Genomic DNA, 22,757 nt, shown 5'->3' with positions numbered 1-22,757 from the left:
AGAAATATGCATGCCAAGAGGTGAAGTAAGGCCTACAGGAGCAAGGCCAGTGGGAAGGGATTGTCATGGCCTCTGTCATCTTTGTTCCTCATGCAGGTGTGTCAGGAGGTTTAGTGTTGGCCGCAGTTGATGGGCAGCAACTGGGCTACAGTTTTCACTGGCACTAACGCTTAGCCATAGCATGATTGGTATAGGGTGAACCTTGCTGAGCCAATGCTTGTGTCCCCAGATTCTGTGGCAGGCAAGAGTGGGGCACTGTGAGGAAGACAGTTCAGAGCAGGGCAGCCTGGGGGTGGCAGAACAGTCTCCATTAATCTCTGTTTGCTGGCAACACTTGAAATCAACAATCTACAACAACAAACCAAACCTGTCCAAAAATAGCAGCGCTGTGGTCTAGGCCCTCCTTAATCTGAAACCCATCATCTGTCAAATGACTAAAAAGAAGACATTGCTCATCTGTCACTTGCATAACTAGCTGTCACATCCCACGGCTGCGGGGCTCCCGGGTAGGCTCCCTTGGAGCCAGAACTGCAGAGCCCTCTATTGCTATTTCTAACTGAGCAGCGACCAGCCCTGCCTCTAGAATGAGCAGATGGCAGTGCCCAAATATGGAGCTGCCTGATCTAAGAACGTCAGAGCAGAGCAGACCTATGAGATCATTACGTGCCCAGGCAAACATGGCTTACAAAATGTATCTTCTACCCAACATGATTCATTGATAGTGGGTTCTTGGGGACCCTTGTCAAGGATCCTGAGGCAAAGCCTAGTTTAGCAAGGAAAAATTTCATAATTGCTTAGCAGTATCCAACATGGATATAGTCTGGGGTGGACTCCATACATAATTGCTGTGACAGGAGGCCAATCATTTGACCTATCTGAGTTGTAGCTTCTTCATGGGCAATAATAATAATGAAGTCTCTTTCACTGGCACTCTCAGGAGGTACAACTCATATGAAAAATGAGAATGTTTGGTAATGGTTAACTGCAGTTTTCTTGACTTGCATTTTCAAAGGCTTTTCAAAGGCAAATCCCCAGTCTGCTACAAGGGAGTACTGCACTCTATGTTCAGTTGGCTCAGGGTGCTGGGGAGACCTGGGAGTGGCCGTGCTATACAGGAGGCCCTGACCCATCTCCACAGCATTTGGGAGTCACTTGCTGGGTGTGTCTGGGGACAGGAGAAAGGTAGAGAGCTAGGCTGGGGAAAGTATCTAATGGACTATACCAAACTTAGGAAGCAGAAGGGAAGCCTATACAGGATGGAAGGCAAAATGGAAATGAAGGGACAGGGGCATGTGGCTTCCAGCCCTGCACTGCACCTGTCCCAGTTGGAGAGCTGACTCTGGTTGGTGGCCATCAGGACGATGTCATCAATCTCGTCCTCTATGCGGAAGGGGTGCTGCGAGGTGGGCTCATCCTCAGGGCATGCGTATGGGCTCATGTAGGGATGCTGCAGCCCCATCTCAGCTGTCAGGCGGTCCATGGGGTTAAAGGTCAGGATCTTCTCCAGAAAGTCAATGGCTGTGGGGAACAGACAGGCACATGAAGGTCATGTGTTACCCGTGCTGAGCTGAGACAGAGATCCCTGAGTGTAGTGACATTCCCTGTCTTTCGTGCCTTTACCTTTGTTGAAAACTATTTTTAGTTCAAGCACAGGCAGGGCAGAGAAAGACCAGTGCAAGGTTTAGTAATGAGCAGATTGTTCCTGGAAGAGGATCTGCCTCACAAATTCTTAGGTCTGGAACTATCAGGTATTCCAAGGCAGGGCCCAGGTCCAGGACCTCAGGTCTCCTGGGATCCTCCTGGAGACAGCGTGGGACACAGCTCACAGGTGGCTACCTGAGGGGTGAGAAGGTGGCCACACACTCAGCCACCCCTTGGCATGGGTTGAGGGCTGGCAGAAGCAGGTAGGGGAACTGCAGGAGAAAGCTTTGGTGAGAAAGGAGAAAGTGGAGGGGAGGGAGGATCAGAACCTCACAGCCACAGCTGCTGTCTGAGTCCCTGGTTCTTTGTACCATTTGTGGCTGCTGTAAGGTTCAGAGACAGAAGTACAGGCTTGATGGATATTCAAAATGCTGAGCAACCAGGCTGAAGTGCCTTGTTGTGCCAGGCAGAACCCTTCAGTGGCTAAGATCCAGGGAAGTGCAGGGCTGTGGGGCCTCGGAGGAGGGACAGTCAGAAGCCTCATGCAGTGGCTATTTGCCAGCCAGCATGGTAGGGGAGAGTTCAGCAGCTGACAGGGCTGGTGCTACTGTCCTTTGCTCTGAGTAGGGCAAGGATGGATCAGAGGTTTGTCTTCCTAGCATGGCAGTCTTTGCAGCCTGCATGTGGCAGGAAATGGGGTTGAGCTCAAAGCCTAGGCTTCCAAGCCCGCTGAGGGCTCCCTCGCAGATGTAGCCTACACGATTAATCTGTCCTTTACACCAGCCCTGGTTCTTTTTGCAGGAAAAGTCATCCATGATGTAGGAAACCAGTGGATTCAGAAGGTCACCAGCATCCCAACGGGCTGCAGCACAGCTGAGAATCCCTTGGCTGAGGGCTTAGGTAAGCAGCACTAGCTCTGATCACCCCCCTGAGGCTCAGGCTGGGTTTCTGGGTCCCAGGCCAAGGCCAGGAAGAGGACCAAGCCCACAAACTCCCAGGAGAGAAAGACTCCAGCCATCCAGGGCAAGCCCAGCATAACAGGCCTGGCCAACTTATTCCTTCTTTGGGTCTTTGACCTTTCTCTAGGCCCTGCTGCACCCAGATTTTAAGGCATTTCTCAAATAACACGGTGTCTGTACAATCCTGTCACCTTTCTCTGGACTTACTGATTCCACACCAGGCTCTGCAGAGCCCCAAGTACTCTGGAAAGATTCTTGAATCATCATTGGAGATTGAAAGGCTGGTTGGCAGGACCCTGAACTCCTCCCACCTGCTTCATACAGAGCACCTGCTCTCCCCACTGCACATACTAGATTTGTCCATCAGATTTTACTTCTTGTAAACATAGCAAGCTGGACAGCCCCAGTGGGGCCTTGGGGCCTGCACCTACCACGTGATGGCCACTGTAGCTACTGAGGGGTGCTGTCACCTAAACTGAGTGGAACCAGGAGTGTTTCAGAGTTCACACTTGCTCAGGTTTTTGAATGTTTGCATAGTCTTTACTGGTTGAGCTCTGAAATCTGAAACTTGTTTTTTTTTTTCAGGACTGTGGGTAGAAACCAGGGTCTTACCCTGAGTTAAGTGAAAAAGCCTTTTCATTTTTTGTTTTGACACAGGGTCTCACTAAGTCATCAAGTTGCCTGGATTGAATTTGAAATTGTGATGTTTCTGCCTCAGTCTCCCAAAGTGCTGGAGTTACAGGTGTGTGCTACCACACTCAGGTAACCTGAAGCTTTTGAGCATTAACACGAGGGGTTGTAGGTGGGCAAATGGCCACTGTCAGGGAGCCCGGATGTCTGCGTTCTGTGCTCTACCCTTTCTGAGGGAGACCCTTCTGCTCTTGCCCCTGGCCTGCAAGGCCAAGCCAGAGCTCAGCCTCGTGGGAGGCCACCTGGCTGCTGGCTCAGGCACCTTCACTGTTCACGTCAGGCAGCAGCTTGCGCAGCGGCCTCTTCACCTCCCAGCTGCTGCTGATGAAGGATGGCATGACGCGGAGCAGCTCGTCCTTGTCCTCCTCGCGGATCACGGGGACGGTCTCTAGGATCAGCTGCATCTGCTCCAGTTCATGAGCTCCTGGGGAGACAGATGCCTTGGGGTTAAATGTGCTGCCTGGCAGCTATGTGTACAGAAGCCCCAACATAGCGCCAGCTGTCCTATGGGGCTGGCAGTGGAGGTGTAACATAGGGTAGGGGGGCAGCATGGCTGGGAACCGGGTGACTGGGGTGCTCACATTCGCTCTGCCACTAACTTGCTGTGTGACTGTGGCAGGTTGCTTGCTGTCTTTGGGGCTTGGCTTTGTATGATGTAGAAAGAGCTTGAATCTGATGGTTTCTGAGAGGTAACTCCGTTCCCTTCATCTTCTGAGCCTCTGCAGCAGGCCTATCTGATGGAGACCGCGACAGCCAGGGCTAACGTGATGGGAGCAACCTGGCCGAGACTTCCCAAATTGTGATTCACAGGAGACTGGGCACAAACTGGGCTTTGAAGATTTTGTAGTAGTTTTTCTAAACATAAAGGGGTTTATGTGCCAGGTGAACAAAAAAAAAAATCATGAAGGATTAGGGAACTATGGGTCCACCTCTAGCTTCAGGGCAAGGAAGATTGTGAAGGGGAAAGGGAGGAAGAGGTGAAAATATTAGGTGGGTATATTCAGTGGTTGAGGGGTTTGAAGACAAGTATGTCGTAGTCCATCCATGCTGTTACAACAGAACATACCATACTCTGCAAAGGTTATAGATAGCAAGCATTTATTTGTGTTGGAGTCTAAGAAGTCCAAGATCTGGCAGATTTGATGTTTGGAAAAGCGTTTGCTCCTCATGGATGGCACCTCTCGGTACAGCCTCACATGGTGGACAAGATGGGGTGGGGTGGGGGCTCTTCGGGGCTTATCTTATAAAGGCACGAGGCCCTTTGGTGAGAGCTTGTTCTCTACATCACTCTCAGTCATGGCCCTGATGGCTAAGTCATCTTCCCAATGCCTCACCTCTTACTTCCACACTGGGTGTTCAGAATTCCACGCATGACTTTAGGAGAACTCAAGCACGCAACACATGGCAAAACATGTGTTGATTTTCTGTTGATGGTGGTTATTAATTGAATCATGGCTTCTATATATCCATCTTCTTACAGGATGTGGGCAGGAGTGGGAACTCATTCCCTCTAAATTTCTGAGATCCCAGAAAGGAGAAGCGTCATACAAAAAATTCTGTACTCATAGGGCTAGTTTTAGCCTTTAAAGGTTTTTTTTTTTTTTTTTTTTTTTCCTGAAATTACATTAAGCTACCTCCAGGAAATGCCCTAAAACCCAAATAAGTCATTTCAGCCACAGAGTACCATGTTTTAGGATTAGTGTGTATTCTGTACTCACACCCAAAGAGAAGGCAGAGTCAGAAACTCACCGGCAAAGAGCATCTTCCCTGTGAGCATCTCCGCCAGGATGCACCCGGCTGCCCACATGTCGATGGCTTTCGTATAGTTGTTGGGGGATAGGAGCAGTCGTGGAGAGCGGTACCACTTTGTCACCAGCCCCTCTGACAGATAACCCTGGAAGAGAAAATCCCCCATTCCACCAGTCAGTGACTTGCAGGAAGACCCTGCCTCTTTCAGTTTCCCCTGCCATGGAAACAGGGCGCTCCCCTGCTTCTCTTTTATTCTCGTTCCTTTCCTCTTGACCTGGGAGAAGCCTTAGTGAACAGAGGTGGAGTCAAAGGGGCTGGGCCTGGTTTGTTGGGCTTAAGCGCTTGAGTGGGAGGAATCTTATGACCTTTCTCCTTTTTAGAAAAAGTTCTGGGATCTCAATAATTTAGAGGGAATGAGTTCCCTCTCCTGCCCACATCCTGTAAGAAGATGGATACATAGGAACCATGCTTGAATAACCATCATGAACAGAGAAATGATGAGATACTGAAATTTCATTTAGCCAATGGCTCAATCTCAAAAGCAGCCACACATTTGAAATTAAGACATTTGCTGGGATGCTGATAATTAAAATTAGTGATACCACAAAGCTAGAAAAGATAGTTCTGAGACCAGGAAAGGTCAACTTCAAAATAGATACCCGTGAATGGCATATGGAAGTAACCCTAGGTGACAGAGTGGTCACAGCTTGTCGGCCCAGGTATTCTTGAGATTCTTGCTGTCTTGCTGGGAACAGATGTTTTAGCTGGCTTTGCGATTTCTCCCTACTGCACATGGTGATTCTGTAGGTATTTTCACAAGACAGGAAAACATACTCAGACAATTTAAAAATTGTCCTTCATATCATTCAGAAAGCTGGCCCAACAATGAAGTCTCAAAAATGATTTCTTGGATTCCCTGGAAAAGTCTCCCTGAAGGAAAAGACAGACCCATTTTTGGGATTAAAGGAGTTGGTTAAGATTGAAAGGATCATTTAGCATGGTGGTAACGCCTGTGATCCCAGTACTCTGAGAGGCTGAGGCAAGAGGATCACAAGTTCAAACCCATCTTGAGCAATTTAAAACAAATCAATAAAAGACTGGGGATGTAGTTCAGTGTGAAAGTCTTGGGTTCGGTCCCTAGTAATCAATCAATCAATTCATCCATCATTCCATCAGGCAATCAATCCATCAATCAACCAAAGACTGAGGGGATCCAGGGAGAGATTCTAAGGCTGGTCTTATTATTTGCTGTTGTAATGCCCAATTTGAAATGCAAATTTTTCTTTTTACTGGTGCCAAAAGTACCACAGACCCAGGTTAAAAAAATGAAAAATTAGGAATCCCAAGTGCCAACAAGATTTTTTTAAAAAATTTGTATTTTAGGGAAGGGTCTACAGGGTATCCAGGGTCTCACTACTAGATAAGACTTTGTAGTGATCTGCCTGTTTACAGCCTCCAAAGAGCTGGGATTACAGGCACATGCCACCATGCCCAGTCTCAATTGCCATTTCAGTATGCCCCAGGGGTGGGGCCAGCATGGCAGGCCTGGGGATTAAACCCCTGGCCCCTGTACCTGCTTGCAGGTACTTTAATCCACTGAGCTATTTGGTTGGCCCAAGATTTTTATTAATGTGAGATCTCTTCATTTGTTAAGCAGATTCATTATTAAATATCTAAAGTCTTCTGAGATTCCCCAAGTTATGACAGCAGCTGTCTTCACTTTGGGGCCTGTATTTCTTCACAGTGTGTCCTCAGACTTGTGGAAGGACAGAGGAAGAGAGTTGTGCCAGTATGAAAATTCCTGGATCATAATTCATAACTCCTTCCCCAAAGCAGGCCACAGAAATTTGTCTTCCCCAAAGTGGGTTATAGAAACTCTAATCTTTCTCCAGCTTTCTTAGAGGCACCTTTGCTGGGTTTTCCTTCCAAGTTGTCAGCGTTGAATCAGACTCCCTTTGCCCCAGCTCTTTTCTACATGGTTGTTCATGCTTAAGTCATGAAATAAAGACTCCACAAAAACCTAAAAGAAGGACTTCAGAGGGCCAATGAGATAGGTCAGCAGACTAAGCGCCTGCTTAGGGAAGCACAGGGACCAGGCTTCTATCCCTGGCACCACATGCCACCGCACCCCCCCTCCCCGTGCACTGAAACCAGCCACAGAGACCAGTGGTGGTGCACACCTGTAATCCCAGCACTGGGGAAGCTGAAAAAGGAGGATCACTATGAGTCTGAGCTGTGTAGTGAGACACTGTACCAAATACTTAAAAAAAAAGTTCAGAGAGTTTGTAGATGGCCAAACCCAGTACAATGAGCAGGACATGGAAGGAAGCTCTGTTCTCCTTTCCCATACCTCACACTGTGCATCTCCTCTTCATCTGTGTTCTTTGTAATGTCCTTTATAATAATCCTGTAAGTATGGCTCCTTGAGTTCTGTGAGTAACTGTAGCAAATTAATCAAACCCAGGGAAGAGGTCATGAGAACCTCAGCTGACAGATAGAAGTTTCAGAGACCTGGATTTTCTACTGGTGTCTGACACAGAGACAGTCTGATGGGTTCTGATGCTATCTTCAGGGGGACAGGGTTAGAATGAAAAGGATGCCCAGCTGATAGCCACTGTGGAGTTGCTTGCTTGTTTCCTCCCGATACCACTGGGTCATAGAAGTAAGACCTCTGTGTTGGGAGTAGATGGCAAGAGTGGCGGGGAGTTGGCTTTTTGCTGTCCTGGGCAGACCCATCCTTGGCCTTCATGGTCTAAAAGAATGAGCACCTGACAAAATGCTTCTTTCTCTCTTAGTTGGGCATCTGCGTGTTCATGTTTCAGGGATGTATGGCATTAGCTTCACTGTCCTTCCTACTAGCATACTTAGGTCAATGTCCTTGCCAGAGTGTCCTTGTTTTGTTGCCAATGCTTTCCTCCTGTGCAGCACCTCTCTTCTCCAAGAGCATCAGACCAAGTGCCCTTCACAGGCAGCGGCTCTGCACTTCTGTATTGACCTGCCTCCTGCCCGCCTCCTGGGAAGCACAGACACTGCTGAATATATGAAGGGAAAGCTCAGTAAGTGTGAGTAAGAACCCTGCATAGGGTCTGTACTTCCTTCGAGATGAGGCCCCTCCTGTAGGACCCTGATCCTCATCTCTGACACGCCTGACTTTACGGACTGTTCCAATTCCCACTTTCAAAGGTAGGTGGGGTTAATCGTTACTCATTATTTGTCTTGCTCCAAAAAGGATTAGCCAAAATAATTATTATGGTAGTTTAATTTTTTAAAAGTCAGGTGTATAGAGGAACAATGTGCATAGAGTAAATTTTGCCCTTTTAGTTCTGGCAAGGACATTGACCTAAGTATGCTAGTAGGGAAGACAACTGATTCTATGAGTTGTGAAAACAGAGAATCATGTTGCCACCATCGTAATTACAATATTTCGCAATTCCTTACCCCAAAACAACTCCCTCACACCCCCCATGATAAGCTCCAGTCCCCAGTCACCACTTATTTTCTGTCCTGGTTTTACTCTGCACAGAATGTCATACAAATGAATCACAATATGTCACCTTTTGAGTCTGAATTCCTTAACTTATCATAATGCATGTGAGATCCCCCATGTTGTGTGTACAGTAGTTTTCAAGAATTTAAGTGTAATTCTAAAAACTACAAACTAAGTCAAACTGTCTGCATCAGTTCTTTACTTCTAGGTGGGAGGGTTATAAGTAAAGAATGGCCCAGCTTTATTTTCCACTGAGATAATTTGGGGAAGAGTAAAGACCACTCAGAAGGGAGGTGGCTTAAGGGGAGTTTTCTGATATATAAATGAATGGTCCTTTATGGAGTGGAATGTTCTTGGATTAATCTGTCTCTCTGCAGAGTCTAGGGATGGAGGAAAGTGGGAATCCAGGGCTTCCTTCTGAAATATCTGCCCTGGCAGATGTTATATGACAAGGCTACCCTCAGGCCAGGATTGAGGACCAGGTTGTGCTAGGAACCAAGAAAATTCCTCCCTGGCTCTTCTTTGCCTTAGGTGAAAACCAAGAACCCGATGAATTTATATTAACTATTAGCTGTTTCTCTAAGCCTTCTTGTTCTGCAAGCTCTTTACAAAACATAAAGGGGATTTATACAGCTGTTTCAGATGTCACGGGGCAGAGGAGAATTTCGGAAGTTGCAGTCTTTCCTGGTAAACCCTGGAAAGATGATCTGGGACCAAGCAGGAGGCTCCATTCTTGGTTCTGGGCAGCAGGGGTCCTGCCAGAATCTGAGGGGAGCCCTGGGGCCTAAGGACAGGTGCTCCCAGGGGCCACAATATGCCAGTGATCTTAATCCAAAATTGGAGTTTCACCTGAGTATGCACTCAGGTGAAAGTGAGAATTTTGTAGGATAAAAGACTTTCACAAGAACCCAGGTATGGAAATTCAATTTCCACAGAGTTCAGACATCAGTGAGAGAGAGAAATCCTCCAGTGGCCTTTCTGTCCCACCTGCAGGGTAGAGTTTCAGCTCCAGGTGGCTGTGGAGAGGAGCATGTCTTTGGAGACCAGAACTGACTTTCCTCAGCACTGCATGCCCATTGCCTGGCTGGCCGAAAAGTAGAGCCAGGCACATGCAGAAGTGGGATCTATCTGAATTCTGGTATGGCATGTCTGGTGGAGCTAGGCTGCTGGGTGAGGCCTAGAGGCACCATGCTCTTGGAGGACACAGACCACCCCCCCCCCCCGTTGCCTTGGGTGGTATCCTTCCTCCTGCCACCCTGTCTTTTGGTGTTCCTGGCTGAGAGGGGCTACAGAGTCACTGCTGGGGGGCAGTGGGATGAGTGCTCCTTTCTATATCTTTCTACAGGCACCTGCTCTCACCAGGCCATTCCGCTGTCCCTTTTGAGTGGCCCATAGGAAGCTTGGACTTTGAAAGCTTCAAAGGTGTTTGGGAAATAATCTAGCAGCAGCTGCCTCCACAGAGCATAATTAGGGCCCCTGACAGATCTGGAGAGAAGCTATAATTAAAGCTCTGAGCCCTCGCTTGCAGAGGGAGCAAGCACCAGTGCTCAGGCCCAGCTGCCTGCAGTTACTCCAGCAGGGTGGCCCTAGAGCTACTCCAGCAATGCGCCTGGTGGGAGGTATCAGCTTGGCTTGCCCCTCCTGAACCTGCTCTCCTGTTCTGGGAGGCCAAACGCTGCAGAGAAAAGTGTGATCCAATAAATCTCTTCACCCTCTAATGACAGTGTGCCTGCTAATCTCTTGCAGGTATGGTGAGTATAAATGAGGTAACATTCTTCGAGAGTAGAATCTGTCATTGTGTATGGTTAGGTGAGAAGAATCGCTTCTCTCCTTCAATCAGTGTTTAGGGTGGCACCTGTTTCCAAGGTACACTCTCACATCCCCACCCTCGCATTCACAGGTTTTTGGAATGTGCTCTAGCAGCCCAACATATGTTGGTCTCCATATGGGTACAGAGATGATGCAGAGATGGCTAAGATCACCCTGCCTTCAAAGAGCATATCATGTGGTTAGAGATGCAATATTAATCTAAAAAGGAGATCAGAGGACCAAGAAGTAAGCATGGTTTACATTTATGTGGGACCTATTATGTGTGCCTGGTCCCATGTTAGCATTTTACAGAGATTAATTCAGTCAGCCTTCCATCAGCTTTTTTTTTTTTTTTTTTTCACGGAACTCAGACCCTTGCGCTTGCCAGGGAAGCGCTTATTCTACTGAGCCATCCCTCCGGCCCTCCATCAGCCTTTTGACACAGTTCTTCCTGAAGTGGTAAAACCCCTGTCCCAGGTGTGGGAAGTAGCGGGGAATCACTGGCACATGGAGGAGCTTGCTACCAAGATAGAGGCAGGGGGGGCCATGGGCCAGGAGCTCAGAGGGCCAGTGAGGCAGTCCTGAGTGGGTCTGAGCTGGCCTTGAGGGACCAGAATGTTTTAGATGCTGGAGAACCCTTAAGGTGACCATGGCACCCAGTGGGAGTAGAGGCAGGGTCTGGGTAAGAAGACCTAGGACATAGGAGACAAAGAGTAACTCATGTTATCAAAGTCAGTGCTCCTCAAAGTCCTCTGCATCCAACTCAAGGGGGGAGGGGCTTGTGAATTAGCCCCCCCAGAAAAGCTTTGGCCTCTTCTCTGATGAAACAAATGTTGCTGGAAGGGCGATGATCTAAGGGGGACAGGAGCCTGAAGTGAGGACCCTGCTGTTCTCACTAGTGAGAGGGGTATTGGTAAAGCCAGATGGTTGCAGGCTCTGCTCCCTACCCCACCCCAAGCTAGGAAAGGCTTGTGAGCCAGGCTGGCAACAAGGATTCTGTGTCTGCAGAGCAAGGCCCCAAGAGGCTCAGATGGCCTCAGGAAGACCTCCCAGGTACACACTTCCTTGGAAGGGTAGGAACACACATATCCTACAGTCTGATCTAAGAGAAACTAGGTCAAGCCCAGAAGAATCCAGGTTGTGGAGAACTAAAACATGTAGCCTTGGGGGCAACAGGCTTTTGCCTGGATACTGTGATTCTTCCAGGGTTGGGGCTCCCAGGAGATGTCTGGGTGGTTGTGTAGCAGAAACCAAAGGGAAGGCACATCACAAATGCAATGGCAGAGACCCAGGGCTTGTAGCCTGGAGAATGTGGAAGGCCATGTGAGAGCTGCCTCCAGGCATTTGTAAGGTTGTCATCCTGAAGAGTGGCTAAGATTGTCTCTGAGGCTCTGGGGAAGATGAGAGCCAATGTGTGTGACAGAAATCTGTGATGTGATTACACTAGCGAACAGTAATTGAGCTCTTCAAACTCCTGTTCTAGCTCCTTCATATGGACTAACTTGGCTCATCCTCACAACTACCCCTCGAAGTAGGGAAGGGACTCTTAGTGTAGTCATTTTACAGAAAGGAGAGGGAAGTGCAGAGAGGGCAAGAAACCTATCTACAGTCACACAGGCTGTAAGTGGCACAGCCAGGATTTAGCCCAGGCTCTGATCAGAATAAGAAGCTCTAGCATCATCCTCTGAAAGAGACATCATCATCATCCTGCTCTCCATGGGGGAAGCAGGCTCCGGAGATGCGCAGACAGTCCAAGCACAAAATGCACAGCGCTATTCTACACTGTGCTCCTGGTGAATAACCAGAATGTGGCTTTTCTAATTGGGGGTGTACCCAAATCACTTTCTGGACTTTTACTGGTTAAATGCAGATTCCATTTCTCACTGTGATGGGATGATGCTGATGCTGCCTTTTGGGGGACACACTTGGCTCAGCAGGCCCCTCACTGATCCCTAATACACTGACCTGTCTAGGAATCCATTACTTGCCTTGCCTACAGGCTAGGCAGATTTCTCAAGCCCAGAATTGGGCTGACCTATAGCACAGATTAATTCTTTATGTTAAGGACATTCATCAAAAGATCATTTAGGAAAACAGCACCCTCCCACTATGCAGAAATATTTTGGCCTCCCTCTCCACTCTTGTCTTGCTAAAGGTATAATACTTATTTGTGCCAATGTACATATGAAGCATGTTAGAAACCCTTTTAACAAGGAATACAGAATAGCCAAGTAGCCTTTCTTGTTGCTCACTCCAAACTCATTCTATTAGACTCATTTCCATGAGAACATGCAGCAGGGAACCACTTGAACTGAAGAAGGGAACACAAAATCCTCAAAGCTCAGTTCGCACCACAATCACTGCTAATCGTCAGGTATAGTCCATTTATGCAGTTAAAATGGACTTGGGTGAAGAACTAGTTCAGTTAAATCTACTGCATGGAAATTTTTGTGAACTTCTAAGATACCCCAACTCCACCTTCTCAGGGCTGCCCCTTCTACCCACCATGCTTGGGGGCATCCTGCTTACTCACATTCACTATCTCCCCTGGTTTCCATGGAAATAAGTGAAAAGGCCAGTGGCCACTCCTACAGGTGGCAAAGCCTTAATGTAGCCAGCAGACCTATGATGTCATTTCCCTTTCTTAAAAAAATTATGAAAAAATGGCTAAAATTTTTTAAGAAGATGTTAAAGTATCCATAGCATAAAGTTCACTTAACCTTTTTTTTAATTTTTAAATTTTGTACAGGGTTTCCTATGCAGCTGGAATCTGCAGTGATTCTCCTGTTTTCAGCCTCCCAGCAGCGGGGATACAGGTGCGCGGCACCATGTCTGGACTCGGTCGCCGGCTCAGCATGATTGGGGGTGGGGCTTCTTAACCATTTTTAAGTGTGCAGTTCAATGATTTGAACTGCGTTTACAATGTACAATCATCACTATCATTCATCTCCAAAAGTCTTTTCATCTTTCAAAATAAACTCAGTCCTCATTAAACAAGTTCCCCACTCCCTTCGTCTGCCTGCCAACTACCACTCTACTTCCCATCTCCAGGACAGAGATCAGACTGCTCTCAAGTCCTCCTGGAAGTGGAATCACACAGATTTGTCTTTTTGCATCTGGCTTGTTTCATACATTTATTTAAGGCACTTCCTCTTAAACTTCAGGACAGTGGGATCAGTGGGGTTAGGCTTCTTTTCAAAAAGTAATTTGCTGAAATGCAATTGTTTTCTAAATCGACTACAACTAACTGTCACAGATGGGTGCTTTGGACTTCATGGGGTCCAAGTCCCAAACGCTTGAGTCCTGTTACGGTTCAAACATGTGACCAAGTGCTTTGTTCAGAGATGCACCAGGATTAGTAGCTCTACCACTACCTGCCACGCCAGGCCCAATGGCTGAGCTGTTAAGAGAGGTGGTTGGAGGGAAGGCTTGGCTAGGCTAATCCAGACTCAGTTTCCTCGTCTGTACTACTGGACATCTCCTTTGTGGGTTGTTAGCATCCTGGATCGCTGAATTGCAGTCAATAGTAATCCTTTTTTTCCTTTCTGGAAACAGGGTCTTACTAAATCCCCTGGGGTTGGCCTTAATCTCAGTGTTGTGAACACAAGCACGTGTCACTTCGCCTGGCTTCAATAGCAATCTTTAAGGGAGGAGCCCTGCAGGGCCAAAGTGATGAATTTTTAATGGATGAGTCTGAGAGCAAATGGCTTCTTTTAGGAAGATGCATTAAGTGCCAGGCCATACATAGACACTCCTCTTGCTGGCTTTCCAGGAGAACTTGGTGGCACTCTGGGGCAGCGGGTCTCAAATCTGCTCCAGGTCAGATGCACTTGGAGACCCTCAAAAAGTCCTTATGCTTGGGCCACCTGCCACACCAGTTACGTCAGCATGTCAAGGGTAGGACCGAAGTGTTGGTAATGGATAAAACTCCACAGATGATGCCAGTGTATGGCTACATTTGCAATACCAGCATTGTACGGATCTTCAGCTCACCTGCATTGGAAAGGTAAGTTGTGTTCGTATGGTTCCCCAATAGTGCACTTTTCTATTTTCAGCTACACTCAAGATAAGATGAATCCTTGAGTAGTGTCGGAGGCCTTCCCCGGGCAGCTGAATCAGGGAAGTGAAAAGCCTACTGGAAAATAATACAGCAAAGAAAGAGCTAATATTTATTGAGAACTTATGATGTGCTGGGCATCAAGCCAAGTGCAGCTTTTTTATTAGGGAATTTAATGATCAAAATGACCTATTGTTATGCTTTGTGTCTTAATGTCCCCTCAAAGCTTCACATAGTTATAGGGGGTGGGCTTTTTAAGGGATGCTGAATCTAGAGTTTGTGACTGAGACAAGGTCTAAAGCTGGGATTAAGGATATGAGAGCTACACCTGCCCTAGGGCAATTGGCCTGCATGCAGTATTGGAGACAGAAAGGTTTTCTCCCTTCTCCTTCCTTGTTGCTTTTGCTGTCTTCTGCCACATGAACTCTTTCTCCTCGGTCTGGGATGCCCTTCTCCCAGGCCGCCCTGCCTTGCAGTCAGATGACTGTGGATTGAAGCTGCTACAAACTATGAGGATTTTTTTTTTTTTTAGGGGTGGGGGAACCAGGGATTGAACTCAGGCCCTTGAGCTTGCCAGGCAAGCGCTTATTCTACTGAGCCATCTCCCCAGCTGCTACGAACTATGAGTTACAAAAGCCCTTTCCTTTTTAACTTTGGGTGTTGGGCATGTTGTCTGAACATGAGAGAAAAGTAACTAAGATATCTATGAAAAGGTATAAAAAGAGAGTAATGTGATCAAGGTCAAATTAGCTAATTGGAACAACAGACACGTGGTCCTAGCACTAAATAAAGTGCCTATAATTATGGAGGGTACATTTTAGGAAAAAAACCCAAATGAACAAACATATGTATAATATGTCCAGTGGTGCTAAGCATGATGAATAAAAATAAAGCAAAGCAAGGAGATGGGGACCAGTGCTGAGGGTGGTCCAGGACCCACATTTGAGAGGACGTTTGAGCAGAGACCAGAGTGATCGAGGGAGGGAGCCAGGTGACCACACAGGGACAGAACAGCAGAGAGGTTGATCTTGGAGCCACAGGTCTTCCCTTTCTGTCCCTGCGTCTGATCCCAAAGCACAGCGGCACTCTTGGCCTTTTCTTCCCACCTAGCAAAACTTCCTTTCAGATCCCTCATTAACATGCAGGCATGAACAACCAAGAATACCTTAGGGGGACAAGGAAGGAATATTGGCTGAGCCCCTCTTCTACACGAGGGATCTTGGCTGACTGTAGCTCAGCTACCTCTTAAGAATCCTGTTTAAGCTAAGTATTTATTTTTCACTTACATCTGGGGAAATTATTACAGATTCTCCTGACAAAGCTGGCAAGGCTCTGTGTCCCACAACATACTGAGCCCTCCATCTCCAAGGTCACAGTCCTCAGGTAAGGAAGGCAAAGAGCAGTCTCTGATGGTACAGATGAGCTGCTTTATCTCTATATCTGCAGTGCACTATGGGTAGGGGAGATACTCACTAGAAATTTGGTGAAATAATGGAATTAAATCTTAAGATGAAGGAATAATTGCTGTACTCAAGACTGCTTGCCTCAAATTACATTTAATAATTCACCCAAGTTAAATGAATGATTGATATGCCCATGGAATTTCAGGAATTGACCACCAGTCAGGAGGAATTCATTTTAAAGTTTAACTGCATGTTAAAAATCACAGGACAAAGGCAGCCTCTCTGTTCAAGTGTAGCCCTCTGAAATCTAGGGGCCCCTGGGGGTTAGGTGTGTGTGGGTTTCTATTTCATAGGCTCACAGTGGGGTAATTGAGCCCTCTGGGATGCTAGTTGTGTTCTGGGCCAACCTGATCTCAGATTCAAGGCTTCATTCTATCGTCTCTGCCACCTCCACCCTTAGAAAGACAAAAAAAATATTAACCTAAAAAATGCTTCTGAATAATGTGGGTGATGACCACCTGCTGGTTGCCATCCTTGGCTCTGTCTTCTCACATTTGACCACTGTGACAGTCTTCGAGGCAGACACTACCACATCCCTGCTCTGCAGACGAGGAAGCTGAGGTGGATTGGGTGAGGGTATAGCACCACACCGAGGCCCTCATCAGACTCCGGCAGAGCTCTCCTGCTGCCTCCTTCTGTCTGCTTTGCCCTCACAGATGACCATTTTTTCCCTCCCTAGAGGGCCAGAATGCTCTCTAGTGCAACCCAGAACATATACAGAAGATTCTGAAGAGGCGCTGAGATTCAAGCTGCATCTTCACTGAGGGCCAACTGGGATGGAATCAGTGGACTGAGGAGTACAGAGGTTACCTGGCTTTCTTTCATTAATGAATGTTCAGTGGAACTTTTTAGATCTGGAAGGTGGGATGATCTCAGAGCTGCTGATAGTTTAATTATACACGGGCTTTGGGAGGGCCTTGCAGTAGACCCACAGAGCTTTCCTGAAGGTGTTCGAGGTTCTCTCAGGTGTCTGCCTGGCAAGGGCAGGGTCTATGGAAGAAGAGGCTCCTGCTGCAGAGGGCACATTATAACCGACTGGCTAATATGCTGGCAGGAAGTAGCTGCCCACACAGCACAGTAGATGGAGCCCAGAAAGCCCTACTCACCCTAAACTTGGCTACCAGGCTATCCTGGCATAGGAGGCTCTTGGCCTACAGGTCACTGCTTTTAGTCAAGGTAGCATTTCCTGAGATGGGTTGACATCCTAAAAATGCTAACAGGCATCAGGGGAGATAAGGGCATGTGGCCAAACACTCTTGGGACAGCCTGTCAATGACTAACACATTTTAAAATACTCCCAGGATCTCCTAGATGGGGATTTGCCATGTGGCACTCATCTGACCTCTTTGATCACATAGCCAGTTTTTGTAGGTGCATCTGAGGGACCAACTGTCTTCATGACGGGCTGTCGGAAGTGTGGAGCAAGATCCTGTTAACAGTATAGGCTTGAAAGAGGAAGCAGATTGACTTCTTCCACTGGCAAGACTAATACTGTGGCACTCCCTGAATGCGGCTTTGCATGAACAGAGACTCCCACTGCTTCCTCTGTTCATCCTAAGAGTCCCTGCGGACAGAAGAGGCTAAGGCAGGTAGCAGATGCTATGAAAGCCATTAGAGATGTCAGCTACTTTCACTTTCAGAGGCTCTGGAAAAGAAGGGAGGCTGGGCCAGGTGGGGAGTGCAGGTGGCTCCTGGGAGCTGGGCCTTCCAGGTGCGTACCCCTGAGCACCATCCCCCAGCTCCACACTGAGGAAAATAATCAACGAGAGGTAGAAAAGAGAGCTCCAGAAGGGCCCTGAGATCACCTCGTGCCTTCCTTACTGTAGCTTCTGTCAGGGTCAAAGCCTAGCTCTTGGCTCAGTAATCCTGTCTTACTTGCCCTGACCTTGAGAAAGGTCTTTTCATCTTGGTGACCTAGGTACCAGAAGGGGTACTAACCAGGGATTACCTGTCCTCTGCAGAAACTCCTCTCTTGCTGGAGAAGCTGCAGGCACCCAGCTGGTACCACCTCTGACTGCCCCTGCACAGGGAGGTGCCCAGGTTAATGGCTCCAGGGAATTAGGGTCCCATTTTTGGTGCTCACGTCTCACCCTATCTGGGTGCTCCAAGTTGGGGGAACTGTGCTCAGGGAGCTTCTGGGCAGTGAGGGTGCTGTTTCAATTGAAAAGACCACCATGAATCCAGGGGAAGCCACTGCTGGATCTGAGGGGGCAGATGGGCAGCCACTGTATGAAGAAAGACAAAGAGGACCACGGTAGACCTAGTTCTGGGTGCCTTTTTAAAAATACCAAATTAGAAATGTATCATCAGGTATGAATGTGAATATTTATTTTGAATCAAAAAGGTAATGGCAGCAAATTAAAAATCATGAGAAGGTGGCAGATGTTATAAACATAACAGAAGTCACAAAAATAACATTTTTACTAATTAGCTGCTTGGTAATCTTCAGGTAGCAAACATGTGAACATACTGCATAATTTTAAGTTATCTCTTCTCATAAGATTTTGTAATATCATTTTTCTACAGAGGGAATTTAAAAATAGCTCAATGTTTGAAAGATAATTTTAAAAGATTAACAGTCTTTCCTCTGGTATGGTTGATAATTTAGAAGTTTCATATTCAAAACTAATTATTATTGGCAATCACACACTTATAGGATTATTAGTATTTTTATTTTATTAGTAGTAAATTTGGGGAAATTTTGTCAAGCATTGTTTTGTATAAAGCCATGAGATTTGGGGGTGTTTCTAGTTTTCACATGTAATGACTAGACTTTTCGTTGAATTGATGGCACCCATTGACCTGGTTGGTGGTGATGTCTTAGATGTAGCTATATGTCCTGATCAGAGGACAGGCCCTGTTTCTTTGCATTGTGTGTCACAGGATTTGGATCAGCAAGCCATAGAAAATCCTAGAGTCGTACCTAACTCGAGACTGCTGCTGCTTACTTAGCACTGTGTAGAGAGGTAACTGCAAATCACGAAAACACATCGTACCATCTCAAGCTACGAGTATTATAGGTTAACCTAATCCACACCTGCTAGTCACCTCCAAAATGCCTCTCCATACCGGTACTATTCAACATGAGGGGGCCAGGGAGATAGCTCAGTAGAATAAGCACTCGCCTGGCAAGTGCAAGGTCCTGAGTTCAGTCCTCAGTACAACAAAGCAAACAAACAACATGAGGAAATGTGGAAGGATTACTGAGTAGCAATAGACTTTTCTGTTCTGACAAGCTGCTCTCAAAATAACTTTCTTTGAAAATACAAAAATGCACAACACATTGCTAGGGTCCTTTGCAGGGCCTTGGGTTAAGCTGTAGTAGGGAAAGGCTTTGAGGTTAAGCCAGCCTCATGAACTCCACAGGAAATATGGCAAGAGGACAGTGACAGAGGAGGACAGCTAAGTATCTTGTCAGGATTTCCAAGCTAAGAATAAAAGCAAGGATACATTCTTGGCTGAATCTTACTTGAAATCAGCAATGATGGGTCTCATGTTCTCCCAGCCAGAAGCAAATTCTCTAGAGGGTTGGTCAGCCAGAGAATTGTGAACAGGCCCCAAGAGAGCGGAAGCACATGCTCGCTTAAGTGCGCACATTTGTGCAGTACATTGTGAGCGGCTGTGGAGTAGGCCAGCAAGGTTTGGAAAGGCGTTGCTTTCATTTCTTACACAAACAAGCTGGTGAGATTTTTGACCACCAGAAAAAGTCTCTCTGATTTTTCTTCCCTTTCTCCTTTAGATTCCTTTGCCCAAACTCATTACTTTCAGTCACACCTAGAAGAGTAAATTCTCTGCCTTCCCAAAGAGAATACACAGGAATTTTATTTTCCACTGAGCAATGCATCTGCTAGAAGGCTGGAAGACGAAGGGAGCTAGGAGAATGGAGGAGCCCTGGACACCCAGAAGGAAGTGGGCTTTGAGAGCAGAAGGGCCCAGCAACGGATGAGCTTCTATTGCATCTTCTACAAGTCTACTCGGTGGGTTCTGCCCACCCAGAGCAGGGGTGAGTCAAGTAATCATACCACAGTTGGTGTGGGAGCATGTAGCTTATCCATTTTCATAGTCATATGGTGTCCCAGCACATTGATACCAAGAGTCAAAAACAGGGACTATGTATTTTTTTTTTTTTTGGCTAGAAATCTTTTTTTTTTTTTTTTGGCGGAACTGGGGATTGAACTCAGGCCCTTGCGCTTGCCAGGGAAGCGCTTATTCCACTGAGCTATCTCCCCGGCCCCTTAGAAATCTTTTCAGATGCCTGTTGCATTATAAATATTATGAAAGGTCTTTATACCAGGTTCCTGAGAAAAAGTGAATCTCTTGGAATTTCCCAAGAGATAGAAGTGGCTGTTATTCATGATGGGTTTCAGGGACCAAATCTGGGGTGATGGTAGTGGAAGAGTTATGGTTGGTCCCTAGATAATTTCAGGGAGGGTCAGGTGGACAGACCAATCATATCACTAGAGGGTTGAGGCTGAGAGCCGCATAGTTTCTGCCAAACCTACAGAGAACAGAATGGAGCTGGGCATTGAGCTCAAGAAGGTGGACATGATGTACCCAATCACACATCTAGGTGACAAATACCCCCTCATTTACACATGAAAAACCTCTGGGCACTGAGGTTCAAGGAGGCTTTCTTGGTTCGTGATATGTATTGAAGTGTTAAGAGGAGTTATTAATCCTGAAAACATGCAAGTTTTGCATGTTGGTGTTTCTAGACCATGCCCTATTTTTGTCTCTTCTTTTAGCTCATCCTGATGTGCATCTTTTAGAATACATCTGTAAGCATAAGTATAGGGCTTTCTGGAGTTTTGTATCAGTCAAACGAATGATCAAACCTGAAAAGAAGGCAGAGTCCAAAATTTGTAGCCAGTTAGATGTGCAGGTGACCAGGGAAATTTCTGAGTTTGAAGTCAGTTATTGGAATGAAATGGTCCTTAATCTGCAAAATTTGCCCTCAGTGTGGGTCAGAATTATATGGCCAAATTATCAAATATTTAGTTCCACAACTATAAAAGAAAATGATGATATATTCTAAATGGTATATTATTGATGTTTTCTGCTCCTAACCAGTATGCTGAAATGAAATTGATTTTTGTAGATTGCTCTTATATTCAGCAACATTGATAAAGCCTTTTTATTAAGTCATTAATTGACCTGTAGTTGAAGGTTTCATTTAGACAATAAACTTATCTATGGGTAACAGAATCTTTGACTTATTTTGTTCACTAGGACTGTAGGTGCAATGACACACAGTGATCATGGACAGATAAATTCTTACTCGATGCTATCCACACGCTACCCAGGTAGCTGAAGTATTCTTATTATTTTACAAATGGATAAAGTAAGGCTCCAAAAAGACAAAGCCACGCAATTAGTTGTAGGAAAGCTACGACTGAGCCTAGGCTTGCTTTGAACAGCTGTGTGTGCTCCGTGTCAGCAATTCTCCAACTTAAGCCAGCATTAGCGTCACCTGGAGGGCTTGTTAAAACCCAGCCGGCCGGCCCCAGCCCCAGAGCATCTGAGTCAGTAGGTCCCAAGTGGGGATAGAGAATCTGGATGTCTACCAAGTTCCTAGGCGATGCTTCTATTGCTCTGGGACCACACTTAGAACTGCTGCCCTGCCCTGCAGAACTGTTTGGTTCTGAGCCTTTCTTCTAGCTTTCTTCACACCTCACTCCCTTCTCTGCTCAAGGACAGTGCCTTTTCTCTCTTCCATACAGAGTCCCTACATGGCCCTGGGACCTCAGCCCCACAGGTGGCAGCTAGCATTGGTGTTTGCTGTGTTGCCATCTGTCTCTGGGCATAATTACCCTCATTAAATAGTTCTCACTTGCAATTCAAGTAAACAAGCTATGCTGCTAAAAAGGGCTGTCTCTGCACCTGACTCCTCAGGCTGTATTACGGGCACTGCAGCAGCTGATGCTTTGGCTCTCAGCTGGAAGATCAGGAGGTTCTTTGGATTCCCTCCAGAGAGTGCTGTCTGGTCTCCTCCTCTCAGATCCGCAGCTTCTGCTGCATTTCCACTTGCATCCTTCTGAGGAAGCTTGTGTTTCTTGTTCTCCAGACAACCCCTAGGATTTGGACTGCAGGATTCGAAGCCAGGGCAGAATTGTTTCACACTGTGCCGTGTGTGTCAAGTGTGGGCACTTCAGTCCAGTGCAGCTAAGTAAGCCCATGGGGCAAACTGACCTCTTCAGGGGCCCGTAGGGCTAATGACATGACAGTGCCCCTTCCTGTATGCAGTTCAAGTAAAACTAGTACAAACCATAAAATAAGTGTACAGAACTCCAATGAAGATTCACTTGTCTTTCCACAATGTCTATTTTTTGGTGGTAATGGACTGCAACCTGGGACTTAGCAAACACTAGGCACCGCTCCACTACTGAGCTACAACCCTGGTCTTATTTTATTTTGCAACAGTGTCTTACTGATTTGCCTCAGACTTGTGATCCTCCTTGCCTCAGCCTCCCTAGCAGCTAGGATTACAGGCATTTTCCACTGTTCCCAGTTTCCCTGATTTTTATTTTACTGGTAAAAATCAAATTCTTTACAAGTCCTTCTGCTCTTCTGCTGCAGCCCTGACTCTTAAGGTCCAGGGCAGGGTTGAGGGCACAGTGCCTGGTAAACATCCTTGCTTTTTTGTTGTTGTTTGTTTTAGCAGGAGAACCCAGCTCTTGTCTCACCCAGTAATCCTGCACTCCCTGCCCGACAGAGATTCCGTAGACACTGCACTTCTGTAATGAGATTATGATCAGATGCAGGATCAAATTCTGTGCCAGAAATGTATTTGCTGGTGACTTAGGACAACTCTCTTAACCTCTCTGAGCCTCAGGCTCCTCAGCTGCATAATGGTGATAATATCTACTTCTTAAGGTTGCTGCCAGTATGAATGAGCAAACATC

General features: G+C 46.7%; 1 protein-coding gene across 3 annotated transcripts in view; it reads right to left on the bottom strand.

Annotated features, from left to right (window-relative positions):
- Mapk4 (mitogen-activated protein kinase 4) overlaps positions 1–22,757 on the bottom strand; it is a 155,767-nt gene that overhangs the window by 4,082 nt on the left and 128,928 nt on the right. For 2 of the 3 annotated variants that reach the window (XM_004623656.2, XM_023714957.1), the window contains exons 3-5: positions 5,040–5,184; positions 3,553–3,714; positions 1,317–1,518 (exon numbers count right to left, since the gene is read on the bottom strand). In XM_004623656.2, coding sequence (XP_004623713.1) covers positions 1,317–1,518; positions 3,553–3,714; positions 5,040–5,184 — 509 coding nt within the window. Of the gene's footprint in view, positions 1–1,316; positions 1,519–3,552; positions 3,715–5,039; positions 5,185–22,757 lie in introns of those variants that run through there. The other variant, XM_023714958.1, reaches the window with a different exon arrangement.

This window comes from Octodon degus, unplaced genomic scaffold (genome assembly GCF_000260255.1).
Source record: "Octodon degus isolate 3935 unplaced genomic scaffold, OctDeg1.0 scaffold00003, whole genome shotgun sequence".
Lineage (NCBI taxonomy): Eukaryota > Metazoa > Chordata > Mammalia > Rodentia > Octodontidae > Octodon > Octodon degus.
Note: the sequence above shows the minus strand (reverse complement) of the source record. Positions and strands in the feature narration are given on the sequence as shown.